Source organism: Drosophila erecta, unplaced genomic scaffold, assembly GCF_003286155.1.
Source record: "Drosophila erecta strain 14021-0224.00,06,07 unplaced genomic scaffold, DereRS2 tig00000092-arrow-pilon, whole genome shotgun sequence".
In the NCBI taxonomy this organism is placed as follows: domain Eukaryota; kingdom Metazoa; phylum Arthropoda; class Insecta; order Diptera; family Drosophilidae; genus Drosophila; species Drosophila erecta.
Genome location: NW_020825207.1, coordinates 15,519,346 through 15,535,492, shown reverse-complemented (window position 1 = coordinate 15,535,492; position 16,147 = coordinate 15,519,346). Strand labels below are relative to the sequence as shown.

Genomic DNA, 16,147 nt, shown 5'->3' with positions numbered 1-16,147 from the left:
CGAGCGGCGATTTTAACTAAAGAATATTAAAACAACTTCTTAAAAAAAAAGAATAGTCACGGCATAAATTTTTAAATAATATTTAGCTCATATTACAACGATATTGACCAAAACATTAATCAAATTGATTTCGGACCGAAAATCGTCTTTTAGCGCAACTTTTTTGTTTACTGTTTTCACTCACACTTTTTATGCTCTCAATTTTATGCGAGCGGGAATAGAGCAATTACTGCCGCCACCAAAAAAGTGGCTGCATAGTGCAAAACCAATGGATGGCCGTTACGCATCTTATTATTCTAGTGTCTTTGGCTTAAACATGGCATTTTACTCACAAATATCGCGCAATATTATAGTTATCATGGGCATCCTGTGCCGTTGGCTTGAAGAATTTTTGTCCATTTCGATTGCTTCCAAAAAAGGCACATCCACCGATACAGCCACAACGTGAGATCTCACTGCTGGAGGACAATGCACTTCCATTATTGGACCACAGGAACCACAGTCGCTTAAATTTGGCATCGTGCTCACGCAGAAAACTGAAAGGTAAAAACCAAATTAGAATCATTGGACTGCGACATAAATTCTGATCTTACTTGTGCTGCACGAGATGCAGTTCGTGATCCGGAATGGGTAGTGCCGAAGCTCCCTCCAACAAAATGGGACCCAGCGAAGTGCAGCCCACCTCCACCCAATTTTCGGATATCTCTGTTTCTGGTGTACGCTTGGTATGTGGTTCCGAAAAACTTCCCCTAAGCTTCCGCGTGGCCTCCTCCCGAGAATCTCGCCGTGAGAAGGAGTTGGAGCTTCGCTTGCCGGCCTTTCCATGCGAAGCGTAATGTGAGCCTCCTGCATCCTGAGACTTTAGAGAGTCCTGATCAGCTCGCCTTAGCTTGCCTGAACGATTACTGCCCGTGGTGTTGGTGTTGAATGTCGAGCTCGTCGTGTGGAGCATGAACAAACGCAATAGAATGGAGGGCAGCAACCCAGAAATCCCCGACTTCACCCGCTGGCCGTGAAGATTACAATTAGCCAAACGAATGGGAGAGATCCAGGCATGCAAGGCCGTGCCACTTTCTATCAGATAAACATCCACTGCATCCACCGAAACGCGTGTCATTTTGTATTTTATATCCTCGGAGGAGGGACACTTGTACTTCTTCTCTTCCTTGGTTTGGGGGCATAAATTGCTGGGCACTCCGTGATGGCAGTTTCTTACTGTCTTAGGTGACTTTAAACAGTTCTCCGGATCAATGGCCAAGAGTATGAGTGTCTCCAGACCTGTAACGACGTTAACAAGCTGTGGAAGGGTAAGCTTTCCGGTGAGTTTGCCCAACTGCACTTCCACGAGCCAGGAATATTCCAAAGTGTCCTCGTCCAGAGCACAGCCCTCATTACTGAACATGGCATGACCTCTAACCTGGACTGCGGAGAGCATTAGGTGACCCTGGTTAATATGCTGCTCCCTCTGCGACCGTTGCAGGCAATCCGAGGTCAGCAAATACGACGGACTAACTAGTACTTGCAGAGTGGTTTCATGATATTTCTTATTCATCTCAAAGCCAAATCTCTCAATTAGAACCACCGGACATGGTGGATCATCTTCATTGCAATTCTTCATTACGTGCGCTTGAATGTCATGTACAATAACAGAAACCATCACCTCCAGTGGACGATATAGACGAGGATCGAAGGGTTTGCGCTTTTCCTCGGGCGGTTGAGTCTCCGAAATGGATTTATTGGCCAGCTCTTTTTCTTTGGCCAGAAGTTGATCCTTGGGATTTACTTGGGCAACTCCGGGCTCCTTCATATTTACATTTGATTGCTCCATATCCGTGAAATTCTGATCCTCGCCGAAAATATTTTCCTTCAAGCTGATAAAGTTTCGCAGCACATTCCCATAAGCCATAAGCACGGAACTACCAATCTCCAGTTCCACAGTAACATGGTCCGCGGCCAGCGTTCCGGGATCAAACATACTATACTGTTCTGGTGGCTGCTGCCAGCTACTAACAGGTGATTTTCTAACCTTCGGTATCCTCATAGGACTCAGTAAGATCTCCTCCTTTTCTGGCGTAGTTATATCCGCTTGAGGATCTGGTCCTAATGGTGGAACAGGATGATAGACATACTGAATCGACAGTGCCAGAATAGGCACTGCCCAGCAGTCGATCCAACCGGCAGAGCGCTGGCAAATCTTGCGCCACTTCTTGGAGTACAACTCTGGGCGCCGGATGAGTTTGCCCTCCCTGGTCAGCAGTCTTGCGTTCTCATCTATGGCTAAAACAATAGGACGCACCGAGGACACTTCCGGCACGTATAAGCTCAAATCCAAACCCTCTCCGTGGATCCAAAATTTAAGAGTAACCGTCTTGGGCAGGAAATCGTCAAAGGGCAGGGCGAAACTCATCTCAAAGACGTCTCCACAGAAAGCCAAATGATTGTTCTCCTGGTTGGCACTGCTGCAATCGATCCAATTGTACTCATTGCACAGCATTAGGATTTCGAACTCATGCAGCCGTATGCTAAAGTTACAGGTATACGGAACAAAACTGAGTATATCAGGCCTGGCCTTATTGGCCCAATCCTCGATGAGATCCTGGAAGAAGCACTTGTGTTTGTACACGATGAAAGCACTCGTCTTGCAGCCGGAAAGAGAAATGCTCCAATCCTGTGGTGCGTTCCACTTGGTCGGGTAGTGTATGCGCACCTTGTACTCTAAGGACTCAAATTCGGCCAGGCTGCGATACTGCAGCGATGTGGTGGCCTCCACGTGGAAGAGCTGCCCCTGGATCTTCGATGTGTAACCATCGAGTTGTGTGACCCAGGGAATTGTTACCTCTACATATGAAGCAGGTCCCACGGTAATGTGCATTGCGTTCGTCTCTTTTTCTTTGGAAAAGAGTATGTCAATAGTAGCCTCATTAAGCACGCACAATGTCACATCGAAGGATTGATAACTGCGAAGTTCTCCTGGCTGGGGTGTGGGAGTAACTTCGGCCTCCTTCCAATCTGATGGGTAAAAGTACTTGTACAGATGATCTCTTTGCCGATCTGCCCAAGGTCCATAGCTGAAATCAGTGCCTCTGAGACACCTTGCATTTATGCCCCAGACCGGAGGCGAAGGCTCCACAACGTCACCGTTGGGCAGGACAATCTGTACGGGATGTTCCGGCACAACGCCTGGCTCGTCCATGTAGAAGTATAAATCCATTTGATTGGACATCATTACCACAAAGCCCTCGCCCATGTATCGTGGTGGCTCATCAATCAAACCCGTATACTTGGGACTCGGACAGAAGAGCACTTTCGCATTTTCGACTTTGGCCTTCACAAAGTGCATGAAGTGATCCAATCTACAGACAGCTGGCTTTGTACTGTAGGTGCAATGGGCCTCCTCCACGGAAATCGATAGTGTAGTCGGCGTTAATCGGTTTCCAAACACAAAGCGACCGGAGCAGACGTCTATTTTAATCACTGGTATTAAATCCCGCCAGGTGGTGGCCTGCATAGCCTCTGAGTTCTTGACATTCTGAATCCTTTGGCTCTGTCGTGCGTTTTCCAGGTTCATGTGGTGCTCCTTCAGCTTGTTTCGTTCCTCATTGCTCGCCGCATCTGTTGGTATAAGCAGCGACGGTTCTAGACCAAAGGTCTTCTCCAGCGTGTCGTACAAATCCGATCTGTTGTATATGTGCAGCTCGTAGCCATTTAACTGGACCGAGAGGCGCGTGTCCGAGTGGGAAAGATCTATGAAAAATAATTGTTATCAAAATAGTCCGGTTACTCTGTAACGCCAACTCACCTTCTGAGACATCCTTGGGCACATAAGAGCGCCACCAGCGGAATATGAAGTATCCGTCCTGCGCCCGTACTGTGTAGTCATATGTGATATAGACAAAATCTCGAAACATTATCTTTCCTGCCAGCGGATTTAGGGCAACGGAACCGATCTTGAAGTACGCGCCCTTGATGAACCAACGATTCGCGATCTTCGTTATCAGCATTCCAATCACGCGAGAATTGTAGAAGGTGATGTACGTCACCCAGGTGATTGTGGTCAGCAGCGATGCGAGCAGCCATATCTAAAAAGATTTTAGATCGAGCAAAAATATATATATTTATATGCCCATGAATGTAATTGTTGGTTGACATTAAGAAAACAATAAAATTGATTGGAATTGTCGGTTTACAAATGTATTTTTCAAAGTTATAAGCAAATTTTATATAAATCCTGTACAATTTAGGCCGCTTTTCTTATCTTTGCCATCGCTGTAGAAAAATAACATCGTGTACAATATTTCTATTTACTTCACAGATGCGACTAATTTCCATGAGCTTAATCAAAATGAGAAGGTCCGAGAATTACGTAAAATTTTTTTAAAATCCCTCTTGAATATGGTGGGGGATACGGTTTCGCAACTGGACTTTAATGTGCACACAATCAGAGACATTGAAATAAGCAGCTGTGCAGTGATTTAATGATCTTCTAAGAACACCAGGACTCGAGAACCTTGCAGGGAGTGTCTGTGAAAATGAAACCGGTTAATTGGTCCCTCCGCTCCTCCTCAATAATGGTGCAGCCATTGGCATAGGATAAATTGAAACCACGGCCAAGGAGCTGGGCATCCATGCCCTGCTTCCGGCCGGAGTGGGCGGCCCGGAAGTGGGCGCGACCAGTCAGGGGATTGATAAAGTCCGCCCAATAACCATTGTTCATGATCTCACGCGAATTGTGGGTGGCGAAGATTACAAAAGAGCGTAGGGCTTCATCAGCATCAGTGTCCGTGAATCGCAATCCAATCATGCTGAAGTTCATCGAGCTGCCAAAGCGGGCATACGGATGATGGAACAGGCGACGCATGTAGGTCACCAGCAACTTGGGGCAAGCCACTACACACATCTCGGAAGGTGCGACCACAGACCCGAGAATGTTATCGTTTCCCTTGACTAAAGTCTGATCATCGGCCGGATAGTCGGCGGCGGCATAAGGCTGATCCCCCGAAGAAATAAGACCCTGATAAGCCAGACCCACACAGTGCGGCAAGTAGAATAGATCAGTATGGCGGCTGTGCAGAATGGGATACTGAGGATCTATCGCTCCCTGCTCATCGTCCGGCTCGACGTCGTCGACGTCGTCGAAAAAGACCAACTCGGGAAAGCTGCTGCTCCCACTGGCTCGCCGTATGTGGGTCAGAATCTGGCCATGTCGCGTTGCGAGGAATTGAATCAGCGTTCGCAAAGCCTGCATATCTTGACTGGGAAGATTGTCGCAGTTGCAAGGTTCGTCAAGTATTTGGATTCTCTTAGCTGACTTCAGACCACGAAAATAATTGCACTCTGAATGTCTTTGGGGATAATGGAAATTTTGATGATTTCTTTGATGACTGCGTTGAAAACGAGAAAAAAATGCGACTTTCTAAACTCTACCTGACAGACAGCTTTTCTATGGGCACGTTCGATTCTGGAAATTTGTATTCAAATGCTAGTCCCTAAATGTATACTAGTCCCAAAATATTGAAGTCTTTATATAGAGTGGAAAAAGGCTTCAATGAATCGGCTTTACAAGACGAAAGGAATCTAAACACGGCAGAGTAATTTTGATTTATAAACCTATGTTTACTCAAGCCTATCCTTACTTCTCGAACGAATAAATGATCACAGCCAAATCAAGCATTAATAAATCACTCTATAAATTCTATATAAAATCATTTCTAGTGTTCTATATTGAAAGATGTCCACATATAAAAGCTAACTATATGCGGACTACAATTGCACGAACAAACACATGATCAAACCTACTTGCTGCAATATTATTACAATAATTTATGTCATTACGATTAGATGAAGTAAGGTAATTTTCACAAATAAACAAAAAATTGGCACCATTTATTACACAAGTAATCTATGGGTTTACTATTTTTTAAAGTATTTTTAGTGGGACTTCAGTGCCTTAATGGACAGTTTATTTTAGTTTTAATGTTAATTGAGTGTTAAATGAGCTTAAATACTTTAATAAAATGGAATATAGTTGGATCCGAAATATACAGGAAGCTTGGAATTCTTCATTCTATATTTTGAGCTCTAGATTAGCCTAGAAACCATTAGTCTTATCTTCGATAGGGTGTCGGAGTGAGAAAGCGGAGGAGTATGTGTGTGTCAATGACCAAATCCCGCTGATTGATAAGCTTTCCGCTGCTCCCTTTGACCATTAAAGCAATAAACGTGGAGGTAAGGCCAGTTGTCGGTTGATTCACTGGCATGCCAGTCGTATTAATCAAATTATACCGACATGCCCTCATGATGAGTATTAAGTGTCGCATTCTGAAGCGTATTCTCACCATGCGCGCATCCAGGTTCATGTCGTTCAAGGAGACATTGTGGGTGCTGTTCCAGGTGCCCACTTCTGGGAATCCCATGGGCAGGCTGTCATCGCTGGTGTCCTCCACTTCCAACGCCTCCATCGCTGTTCTCTGTGTGTGTGTGTGTGCGGGGCGGTGTGGGTTGGATGCGCCTGCTGCCTTTGTTGATGTTGCTGTTGTTACTGCTGCTACTCAGATTTTGTACTCGCGATTAGCGATCACTCATCGCCGCGCTCATTATCACCGATCGCAGGCTGTATATATCATTCGATTATGGATTGCACACATTGGGCTCCTTATTTTAAATTAAATTTACTATTCTACACACACTGTAACTGAACGCAGACACACACGCACACAGGTTCGATTTTTCCCACTTTGTTTCGGAGGTCGCGGGTGTCTCAATTTTCGATTCGTTTTTTCTCGCTTTCTCATCGAGGCAGCGTACTGCCCTTTATCACAGCAAGAGTTGCAGCTACTCCGTCGCGTTAAAAGCTTGATTAGCTCATTTATCGCTAACTATAAAGCGCGAAAAAAATAAAAATAATTTCGCCTCGGACGAAAACACTCCCATCGTTACTTCTTCGCGAACAGCTGATCGATCAGGGATACACAACAAGCTGTCATTAGATAGTTGGCAACGCCGGGAGACGTGCGATAGTTACGGCTCACTGTAGAGATGCGCACGTTTCTCATAATGATGGCGCGTCAAGCTTGATAAATACAATTTTCCGAAACATAAGAAAGAGCTAATCTAAAAACCAATTTCTATTGATTTTGCTCTAGTCATATTTGTTAAATATATTTTAACATCATAATAATCATCATAAACATCATCATAATAAATAAAACAATATACGCAGCAGGGATTAAACTGATTAATAATTTTCATTATGATTGATGTTTTCTCAATCTTTCTCATCGAATTAATTGTCAAAAGATGTCCAATTAATTACGGTTGAAATATATCAGTATCGCTATCTTTGTCATCTGGTCACGACGCGTCACGACATAGAAAGTCCTCACGCTGCCATCGCTAACGGGGCACTCGCGGCTACGCGTTAGTCCCTTTCAAACAGCCGTGTGATTCACTTCGCTCGAAATAAAATAAATTGAAGGCAGAGAAAAGCTCTTGCGATTCAGTTGTTAACTTGCATTTAACAAACAAACCAATTCCGCTGACCACTGGTGATGTCACAGCTGCGCTCGAAAGTCATTACCCTCTACAAGCACGTAAGTTGCGCACAATTTCCCGGCGGCACGTGCACCCCCACCCACCCAAAAAACCGAGAAAAGTTCAACCAAGACCATCCCCAATTGACATTGCGTAAACACTTGCAGTTGCAGTATTTGGGCCGCGAATATCCCGGCCTGAACGGGCCGCAGAAGTTCAGGAAGCAGATCCACGATGCCTTCATGAACCACAAGGATGAGCAGGACCCCAAGAAGATCGTCGCCCTGCTGGCCCAAGGACGCTACTTGGCCAAGGAGGTGGAGGCCCTGTACTCCCTGAAGAAATACCGAAGTGTTAAGCAGCGCTACAGCTACAATGACTAAGCGGGCGGCTCGGAATACGGAGGGCAGGAGGCGTGGCAGCGATGCGGAAATCGTGGCGAAAATTCAAGGACTGATGCTGTGGATCGGAGGAGGAACAATCGTGAGAACATGATACGTTTCGCCTTGCTTGTCGCACACAAAACATATACCCCAAACATATACATACTGATATGCATATTGTTCGGCCAAAAGAAAAGAAACGCAACCCAAACACAACAATAATTTCGAATGTCTTGTCAATGTCCAACTTTAAGTTTGTTATTGAGGCACCAAAAAAAGCGAAAAACGGACGTAGCGAATAAACGAAGCAGTCATTGAATAAGCTAATTGACTTTCATGATTTGAAAACAAATGTGTATTTTGCTATAAAAATAGCCAAGACACTTGGTTGCTTGGAATGTTAACATGTGTGGCGTTATCATTCCTGTTTTAAGACCATTTTGGAAGTAGTTTAGCAATAATTAGCCATATTCCCATTTCAGGTGTACGTTCTCCGGTTCGATACCCACTTTCCCTCTAAGCGTTGACCTTGGAGCGATTCCGCCGGAAGGGGCCGGGCAGGTGTATGTTTATCTAGGTCTATTTCGGATATGTCGCTGTGATAAAAGTATCTATCAGATATTCGGTACGCCTGCCAACATACCGAATGCGTTGGGCGCCGTCTCGCCGTCGCGTATTGACAATACTGCGTATTTAAATTCATCTGACCGCTGATCGCAGGTCGCCCCAGTATACTCGTATATGTACATATATGTAGAGCACACGCTGACCATTTAACTGTCAATGTTTTGGTGATAAACAACCGCCGACGTTTTCGAGTTGATTGAGCTTTTTGTTTCGCGCTGACGAAAACATGAAAGCTCCCTTGCAATGCAACTAAAGATCTACTTTTCTACCATTCACTATTCAATGTTATCAGCGTGCCTTTTACTGATAACAGGGAGCAGGAATGCCAGTGCAAAAAGCGCACGCTCACTGTAAATAGATTGTTACATGATAATCTGTCAGCTATTTTCGTATTGACGTAGGCTTGTCTTTCACGGACTTTCAATTGATAGAGCTGGTAAGGCAAAATACTTAAGTAATCTTAAGTAAATAACCATATTTACATCTCATTAATTAAGACGCGTTTATCAACAATATGATGTTTACAAAAGAATTATCTTGACTTTATTTGACTTTAAAAGCCTATAATTATTCCCATTAATCAATGCATTTAATGAAGTTTAGTTCTTTGATGAAATTCTTGAGAGCTGAACATCATTAAAATTTGTAACTTAACAATTTGTTTAGCCTAAATTGCTCGCTGGAGTAATGAAATGAAATTCGGAGTTTTAATGCGTTTGCAACTATATTTGATGCCTAATGTATTAAGTAAACACTAAATCATTGACACTTTGAATTTCCTAATATATATAAGCCTTAGAGGATTAAACATTTATTATTATAATTAAGTTTTACGGTCAAAACCCTTGGAAAGATTTGTGCGCGGGGAGGCATACAGAACAAAAATAATATTCGCATTGGAGTACACCTAATTCTACAAGTCCTAGCCTAAAATCACATTCTTTTCCAGTGGAAAGCGTTATGGTGGTGACTTGGGGATATCGTAGAGCAGCTATCCACATTTAGCCGAACTCAAAGCCGAGCACCTCGTCCAGTGCGTAGTCAAAGAGTCGAAAGTCTTCCTCATATATATCGTACAGCTTGCGTATGGCACCGATGGGCAAGGGATCAAAATAGGTGCGCAGATTGGCTCGAGTGCTCGAAGGCTTGTGGCCAGTGGGGAATGTTAGATTGTCGGCTCCAGCCAGGTAGAGAGCCAGGGCGGAGTCGTCCAAGAGAGTGTCGTATTTGCCTGGGAAAATGGTATGGTAAGCGTTGGTGTCTCGGTAATACGATATTACAACTCACCCACTACGTTGTATTTCATTACACAGGGATTGCACAGCTTGGCTATAACCTCCCAGTGCTCGTTGTAGTCAGACTGATTGGCCCGGCTTAGCTCCGGAGTGACCAGATATTCGATGAACTCCCCAAAGGTGACGTCGTCGCCGCGTTCCAGCGAATTGTTGCTGGCTCCCGGCCGCAGTTCCTTCACGATTTGGCGTCCCACGCGCGATTGGAAGTAGCGGGCACTGGGGGCATCCCCCTCCAACTTATTCCGATAGGCGGAGAGAAGGCGCTCGAACGGGTGTCGCACCAGGATAAATCGCGTGTACTCGTCGCTGAGAACATGTTGCTGTTCCGCTTCAGATAGATCGTAGAACTTTGTGAACATGCCCACGGAGTGAGCCAAAGATCCCGGAATCTGGAGGGGATCGGTTCCGTTGTGCCACTTCTTTGTGAGCATCATCAGCACACGTTTCCAGTTTGTACACGCAACCTGGAAAACGAAGAATCATATTTATGGATTTGTTTAGTTGAACACTACTCTTCGGCCAATTAAACCAAATAAACAAGAAAAATCATTTATCTTCGTTTACATTATGAAGAATTGCAAATTGAAGGTTGCGTTTCCCGAAAAATAATACAAGATTTCGGAGAAGTGAATCACGCATTTCACCAATGAATATAAAGATAGGACACAACCGATAAGCAGAATACATGAAACCCTTTTCCAAAAAATTGTTCATGAGTGGATCGTGTATATAATGGACTGATTTATCTATGAGCAGGCGTCATCCTACACACTCACCATAAAACTATTCACTACTTACTGATAGTCTTCTTAATAGCTGACAATTATATTGTAATTAAATTCTAACAGATTGACGTAGTAAAAAGGGTTCTGACACAACAATCAACTGTGATTAGACAATTAATTAATCGACATTAGTGGTTAATGTATACAGTTAATAATTCGAGAGTTTGTATTTAATTGAAGTGAAGCAATGATTTTATAAAGTTTACGTGAAGTGAAATTGAGACCATTAAGTGAATATGTGATATAAAAAATTTAAAAATAACCAAGACCTTTTTATAAAAAACGAAAAGCAAGAGGAACCGACAAAAAACTGCGACTTTCAGGGGGCAGCGATAAATGAAATCTCCTCAACATATGACGAACTGAATTACTTTGGTTTTAATTGCCAAGTGCAATAAATTATAATCTTCGCCAAGAGAGATGGCCGGATGAGTTTTTCTACTTGGAGGCATTGGGCAATAAGTCAAGTTGTTAAAGTGAACTAACGAAAACTATGCACTACAACAACTAGGGGCAAGCTAAACACATAAATACGAGTCGGAGTATATATACAAAGGCATTTTGTTGGACGGCCAATGTCGAGCCCAATTAAACACCGCAAAAACATTTCACATTACAAAAGCAAACAAGTCCATGTACGTTTAGCCCGCGAAAAGCGTAGGTAAAATGTGAGGCAATATACAGAAATACACAAAAACATCAGCGGCAAGGTGATGATATGTCAAAATGTCGATCTAAAGTGAAATGCACACTGTTATTTTAAGCAAAAATACACGTTTTTCCCTGTCACTTATCTCAATTGATTGACTGTTTACAAACACTTTCTAAATAATCCGAATCCTTAGACAAGCTTTGCAGGTGAATGTGAGCTGTTGAGTGTTTAAACAACTTTAAAAACTTGGGAAAGTGTCAATATGCCAGATGAAATAACACGTGAAACCTAATATCAGGCGTAGTTCGTTACTTGTTAGTCGTCGATCAGCCTTTTGTTTAAAATTTTTTAGAATCCCTATTTGAGTATTAGATATAATCACTAAGAAGGGCAATATAATGTTGGACATATTAGTGAAGGCTACTCGAGTCATTCCCGATACCTGATAAATATAGAATCATAATCACAAAAAGGGCCAGCAAAATGTTGGATAACCTCCCAATACGTAAGCGATAAACGCAACAACCTAAATCTAACGCAATTTCTTTATGGCCATTAAAGCAACACGCGATGGTCACATAAAGTGACCGACCGGAGTGGCGAGCCCCTTTGGGGGGCAGAAAAGGTGGAGCTGGTTAGCGAGGGTATTGGCCAAGGGTAAGCATAAACAATTTACGACTTCATGGAAGAACGATCCGAGGGAACATGCAAAGCTAGCCACTCAACAAGTGGCAATGCGAATGGGAATGCGGAGCCAGCAATTGAGATCTGTAAGGCTCCACTGACCCCTCCTGCTTGGTGAAATCGAAACCAGTCGCGCTAATGTGGAATGATAGTCATTGAAGAAATGCCAAGATAACAGGGAACGTGTGTCGGGCCATTCAGGTGGCATGTTACCCAAACACGCCCCCAGGCAAGTGGAACGCTAGCATTGCGTTGCTAGCAAATCTTGTTTGGCTTTATCTTGGGGGCTTTGCGAGTCCAGTCAAGTTGAGTAGACTAAACAATGTAATTACCTCAGCGGTGCAACAATACAAATTACTTTAATCTCTGAATCTCTTCACTGTCCCGAAGTACCTATAATTTAGTGCATATTGAATAACTTTCCATAAAAGTTAAAGTTGTGAGGGTTCAAAGGGCAACGACAACATGAAACACCATGCTATTTCCGTGCCACTCACCCATCTTCAAATGCCCAAGAAACACCTGCAATCTAATCTCAAAATTCTGGTTTGATGTTTTCCAATAACTCATTTTGTGATAAGGGAAAACCTGCAAGGCAATTTTTGATAGTTGATTCCCCAAAAATTTAATTTCCTAATCCAATTATGAAAATCCGAAAGCGACTCATCAGTGGGCAACACATTAACTTAATGAATAGATTACTACTATCTAGAGCCATGCGCGTCATTGGATGGCCTCTTGGGCTAAATTTAAATCTATTTAAATTTTTTAAAATTACGATTATCAAATGGAGCCAATAGCTAGACAGAATCTAAGCGCACATTGGCCTTTGACTTGAATCTAAAAGATTTGCGCTTTAAGATTAATGGCAAATGCAAATTAAATGGCAACGACTTACAAACGGCTGGCCTATAATCGCTGGCCATTTGAGAGAGGTCATAATTGCAGCTTGCCGTGGATTTCTGGCCGCTGTAATTGATCGTTAAATTGCATGAAATCAGCACTATTATTGTATGCACTTACGGGTATATAAAGCTGACACGAGAACGGACGCCCCTTTTCGATAAGCCAGAAGTGGCGCGAGCTTAGCAATCAAATGCACTCGTTATTGAACACTCTGTTAATCTAATCAATTAAGTCGCATTGTCAGGATTTTATGCCTGGAAAATCGGATTATTTGGGGAAATGTCTGCGATGTCGTTTAGCAAAGCTTGAGTCTAATTGTAGGCCAAATAAACATACATACAATCAAGCATCATTTATACCGATGCCAAAGCCGCAACATCAACAAAACCTCAGCATGTGCTTCAAATTGAATTTGACGAGAAACAAGTTTCTATAAACAAAGCGAAGGCAAAAGCTGAAAACTGAGACACAGATGCCGATTTTTGACTAATGTATGCTGAGGTCTTTAATGGCACAGCACATGGCAACCGCGGAGTAGATTTATCAACACATTTATGCTTGGGGATGCTGTTATTTGAACTGCGATCAAATTTAAGTAATTCATGAATACAACGATTATTGATTTCTTTCTATAGAAGCTTAATAAAAAATGTCAGATATTGTTTTACCGGATATGGTTTAAACTAACGATAAATACAGGAGTTTAAATCTTGCAAAATTAATTTGAAAACTGGATAAAAACTACCGCGAATAAACTCAATATAAAACAAGTAATCAAAATATTTAGCTGCATAAGCCCATTTATACAAAAAACAACCACATGCCCCTATCTCGCACCCCAATTTGCAGAGCCAGCATTTGAATTTGTTCCCGTTCCAGTTAATTCAGACGTACCTTGGGCACATAACAGTATAGCAGCCTGTGCTCTTTGTCCACGATCATGTGGTCCATCTGCAGCTCGCTGAGATCCTCTAAAGTTTGTGTGTGGTCGCCGAGCAACTCGCATTGGCGCTGCATGAACTCCTGTCGTTGAATATTAATGGTTTGGGTCAGCTCCAAGCTGCGGCGGGTAATTTTAACGTTATTATTATTGCCATCTTCGAACGGGAGGCCAGTGGAGAAATTTCCCAGGAGCAAAACGCCGATTGAAATGCAAAACGAAAGCCAAACCAGTTGATCCATATTAACCGCGATTTGCTGCCCGACTTTCGAATCGGGTGGTTGACAATCGACTGAGATACTATCATTGGTTTTAGCTGAATTTAACTCTGTCGCTGGCGCCCGAAATACTTGACGCGATGGACGAACTTTAGGGTGGCTGCGTTCTCAATGCCCAGCTCCTTTAAAGTAGCCCTGCCGCTGGAGCGTTGGTCGTCGATCGGCTGATTCGTGTCCACGTTGAGCAGTCCAAAACATCGCCATAGAAACCGCCACGAGACGAACGCGCGATGATCGTGCCCGTTGCGCTGAGCGGAGTAGACTAACTCGCCGGTGGAGCTGGCCACCGCAACTGGTTGCCGTCGTTCGTCGGCGTCGTCGGCGATTCCCCGACGCCGAAAACGCTCTTCGCACCGCTCGCGCTGCGTGCGTTTGTGCTGCGCCCGTGAGATCAAAGCAATTGCCCTCTTCAGCTGAGCGATCGTCGGCTCGTGGTGGTGGAGCTGCAAGAAACCGACCAGTTAGAGGAGAATAGTTTGTCAAGAGACATCAAGAGAGTTTAAGGGAGAGGTTTAAGCCTAACTATGGGACAGCAAGTTCAGGCCAGAAATATTCTGGAGAGCCAAAAAATCACTTTAACCTGGTAAGCAGTTGAAGAATCTGGATTTAGTGTGTTCAAAAGGTATGGAATTAAAAAGTCTATGGAGTATTAGTAGTAGAATAACTGGAGAACATCTTAAGAATGTAAAAGGGTTCTGACCTACTTTCGCTGCCTTATTATATATGACTTTCTGTCAGAGCTCAAGCTTTTGATTGACGACGTTGCAGAAAGCAAGTGCAAGCAGCTGCGATAAAAATCAATTCAAAAATTCAATGCAATACTGACCACCACTGTGAGGGTGCTGAGTCCATCCCGCTGCACATAGATCGTTGTGGCCCGTCCCTCGGCGATAGCAATCTGGAATTGTGAAATATATAGACTATAGTACGTCCAGTACGCAATGGATCCGCGTAAGGGGCACGGATATGTTCATAATAAAAGTCCATCAATTAGCACGTTGATTGTACGGCAGTAGGTCAGTAGTCAATGGCCAATATCGGTGACGAAAGCAAAGCAAGAACGAACAGCTCAAAGTGCTAATTGCAACTGGTATTAGTGGGTTGGAGGATTAACTGGTTATATGGAAGCCATACAGGCTGTTCATATTTGCACTTTGGTGAACCTAGTTTTGGCGATCTAGTTTTGTCAATCAACCAGTCTATTATCAAACAAAATTTGCAGTCTTTTATTATGCAGATTAAGGCGATTTGAACACAATGTTGCAGAAAGTGTGGAATTATCTAGAACTAAGCCGAATTAGTAGCATTCAAATGATTGACCGACCATACATACAATTTTCAAGATTGTGTCAAAACACGATTTACTAATGAAGGGAGAACTTTTGCAAAGGATTGACTAGTTATAAAGCACAACATACATACTTCAATGAAATAGATAAGCAACCATATTCTTGAAACGTGGTAATTGATATTAATATAATATAACTAAGGTCTAGGGCCTTAGTTAGTGCCTCCCGAGATATGAGTATTATAAGCCTTCCGCGGGTTAGACTGGGTACCAGAAGACAAATAATATGATGATATTACCTCCCCCCGCAGTTCAGTGTTTGTTATATCGTGCGGAATGTCGGAAAGAGCCTGAACATCCTGCAGGATGCGTCGTAGTTCCTGGGACGTGCTGGCCAACATGGCATTGTGTTCAGATCGATCAAAGTCGTTCCGCACGCGGCGAGCAGTCTTAACATACCGGGGATTGCTCCTCCGCTTCTTTTTCTTTCCTAGAATGGGCTCGTTTCTATTGCGAGCCTCTCGCACGGCCTTCTTGCGTAAATTGAGCGGCATTTTCTGCAGTTTCTTGTAGGTAAGCACATTACTCCTTTCTGGTCTTTTCTCCTTGAGTGTAGATGGTTCCAGTTGACTTCTTCTGAATGGCGAACGATCTCTGTTGCCACTGCGGTCCATTGTAATGCTCCTAATTACTCTTTACTTTATATGCCGAAAAACAATTTTTATATGTTCTGCAACAGCTGTTTTATGACGCTGCCATACTTCTGGAGAGAAGCTATC

The 16,147-nt window shown here is 43.4% G+C and overlaps 5 protein-coding genes across 12 annotated transcripts in view; 1 reads left to right on the top strand and 4 right to left on the bottom strand.

The window, feature by feature from the left end:
• The window catches only part of LOC6549573 (transmembrane protein KIAA1109 homolog), a 30,778-nt gene extending 23,783 nt beyond the window's left edge, over positions 1 to 6,995 (bottom strand). For 4 of the 7 annotated variants that reach the window (XM_015156439.2, XM_015156437.2, XM_015156438.2 and 1 more), the window contains exons 1-4: positions 6,336 to 6,995; positions 3,800 to 4,079; positions 594 to 3,744; positions 333 to 536 (exon numbers count right to left, since the gene is read on the bottom strand). In XM_015156439.2, coding sequence (XP_015011925.1) covers positions 333 to 536; positions 594 to 3,744; positions 3,800 to 4,079; positions 6,336 to 6,458 — 3,758 coding nt within the window. In that variant the 5' untranslated portion in view covers positions 6,459 to 6,995. The remainder of the gene's footprint in view (positions 1 to 332; positions 537 to 593; positions 3,745 to 3,799; positions 4,080 to 6,335) is intronic. The other 3 variants (XM_026980532.1, XM_026980531.1, XM_026980530.1) reach the window with 1 other exon arrangement.
• On the bottom strand, positions 4,218 to 5,476 carry LOC26526390. Of its 2 annotated transcripts, none has more exons than XM_026980535.1 (2): positions 5,425 to 5,476; positions 4,218 to 5,372 (listed from the first exon to the last, which is right to left on the bottom strand). In XM_026980535.1, the coding sequence occupies exon 2, from the start codon at positions 5,243 to 5,245 to the stop codon at positions 4,484 to 4,486; it is 762 nt and encodes a 253-aa protein (XP_026836336.1). In that variant the 5' UTR covers positions 5,246 to 5,372; positions 5,425 to 5,476; the 3' UTR covers positions 4,218 to 4,483. The 2 variants fall into 2 exon arrangements, with proteins under 2 accessions (XP_026836336.1, XP_015012797.1); XM_015157311.2 differs by having other exon boundaries at positions 4,218 to 5,342.
• A 378-nt stretch (positions 6,996 to 7,373) lies between the features above and the next one.
• Positions 7,374 to 8,240, top strand: LOC6549561 (electron transfer flavoprotein regulatory factor 1). Its single transcript, XM_001974443.3, has 2 exons — positions 7,374 to 7,589; positions 7,698 to 8,240. Exons 1-2 carry the CDS (start codon positions 7,548 to 7,550, stop codon positions 7,911 to 7,913), a joined length of 258 nt encoding a protein of 85 aa, XP_001974479.1. The 5' UTR covers positions 7,374 to 7,547; the 3' UTR covers positions 7,914 to 8,240.
• An 815-nt stretch (positions 8,241 to 9,055) lies between these two features.
• Positions 9,056 to 16,061, bottom strand: LOC6549562 (carbohydrate sulfotransferase 13). Its single transcript, XM_001974444.3, has 5 exons — positions 15,668 to 16,061; positions 14,907 to 14,978; positions 13,757 to 14,523; positions 9,828 to 10,299; positions 9,056 to 9,771 (listed from the first exon to the last, which is right to left on the bottom strand). The coding sequence occupies exons 3-5, from the start codon at positions 14,042 to 14,044 to the stop codon at positions 9,542 to 9,544; spliced, it is 990 nt and encodes a 329-aa protein (XP_001974480.2). The 5' UTR covers positions 14,045 to 14,523; positions 14,907 to 14,978; positions 15,668 to 16,061; the 3' UTR covers positions 9,056 to 9,541.
• On the bottom strand, positions 14,122 to 16,057 carry LOC26525973. The gene is made up of 3 exons (XM_015157232.2): positions 15,668 to 16,057; positions 14,907 to 14,978; positions 14,122 to 14,523 (listed from the first exon to the last, which is right to left on the bottom strand). The coding sequence occupies exons 1-3, from the start codon at positions 16,040 to 16,042 to the stop codon at positions 14,125 to 14,127; spliced, it is 846 nt and encodes a 281-aa protein (XP_015012718.1). The 5' UTR covers positions 16,043 to 16,057; the 3' UTR covers positions 14,122 to 14,124.
• Positions 16,062 to 16,147: the final 86 nt, after the last annotated feature.

Coding starts and splice junctions, on each gene's coding strand:
- LOC26526390 (XM_026980535.1), bottom strand. CDS start 5,245: ATGCAGGCTTTGCGAACGCTGATTCAATTCCTCGCAACGCGACATGGC.
- LOC6549562 (XM_001974444.3), bottom strand. CDS start 14,044: ATGGATCAACTGGTTTGGCTTTCGTTTTGCATTTCAATCGGCGTTTTG. Junction 10,300..13,756: donor TATACTGTTATGTGCCCAAG/GTACGTCTGAAT, acceptor TTCGTTTTCCAG/GTTGCGTGTACAAACTGGAA. Junction 9,772..9,827: donor AATGAAATACAACGTAGTGG/GTGAGTTGTAAT, acceptor CCATTTTCCCAG/GCAAATACGACACTCTCTTG.
- LOC26525973 (XM_015157232.2), bottom strand. CDS start 16,042: ATGGACCGCAGTGGCAACAGAGATCGTTCGCCATTCAGAAGAAGTCAA. Junction 14,979..15,667: donor ACACTGAACTGCGGGGGGAG/GTAATATCATCA, acceptor TCACAATTCCAG/ATTGCTATCGCCGAGGGACG. Junction 14,524..14,906: donor TCAGCACCCTCACAGTGGTG/GTCAGTATTGCA, acceptor GGTTTCTTGCAG/CTCCACCACCACGAGCCGAC.
- LOC6549561 (XM_001974443.3), top strand. CDS start 7,548: ATGTCACAGCTGCGCTCGAAAGTCATTACCCTCTACAAGCAC. Junction 7,590..7,697: donor TCATTACCCTCTACAAGCAC/GTAAGTTGCGCA, acceptor AAACACTTGCAG/TTGCAGTATTTGGGCCGCGA.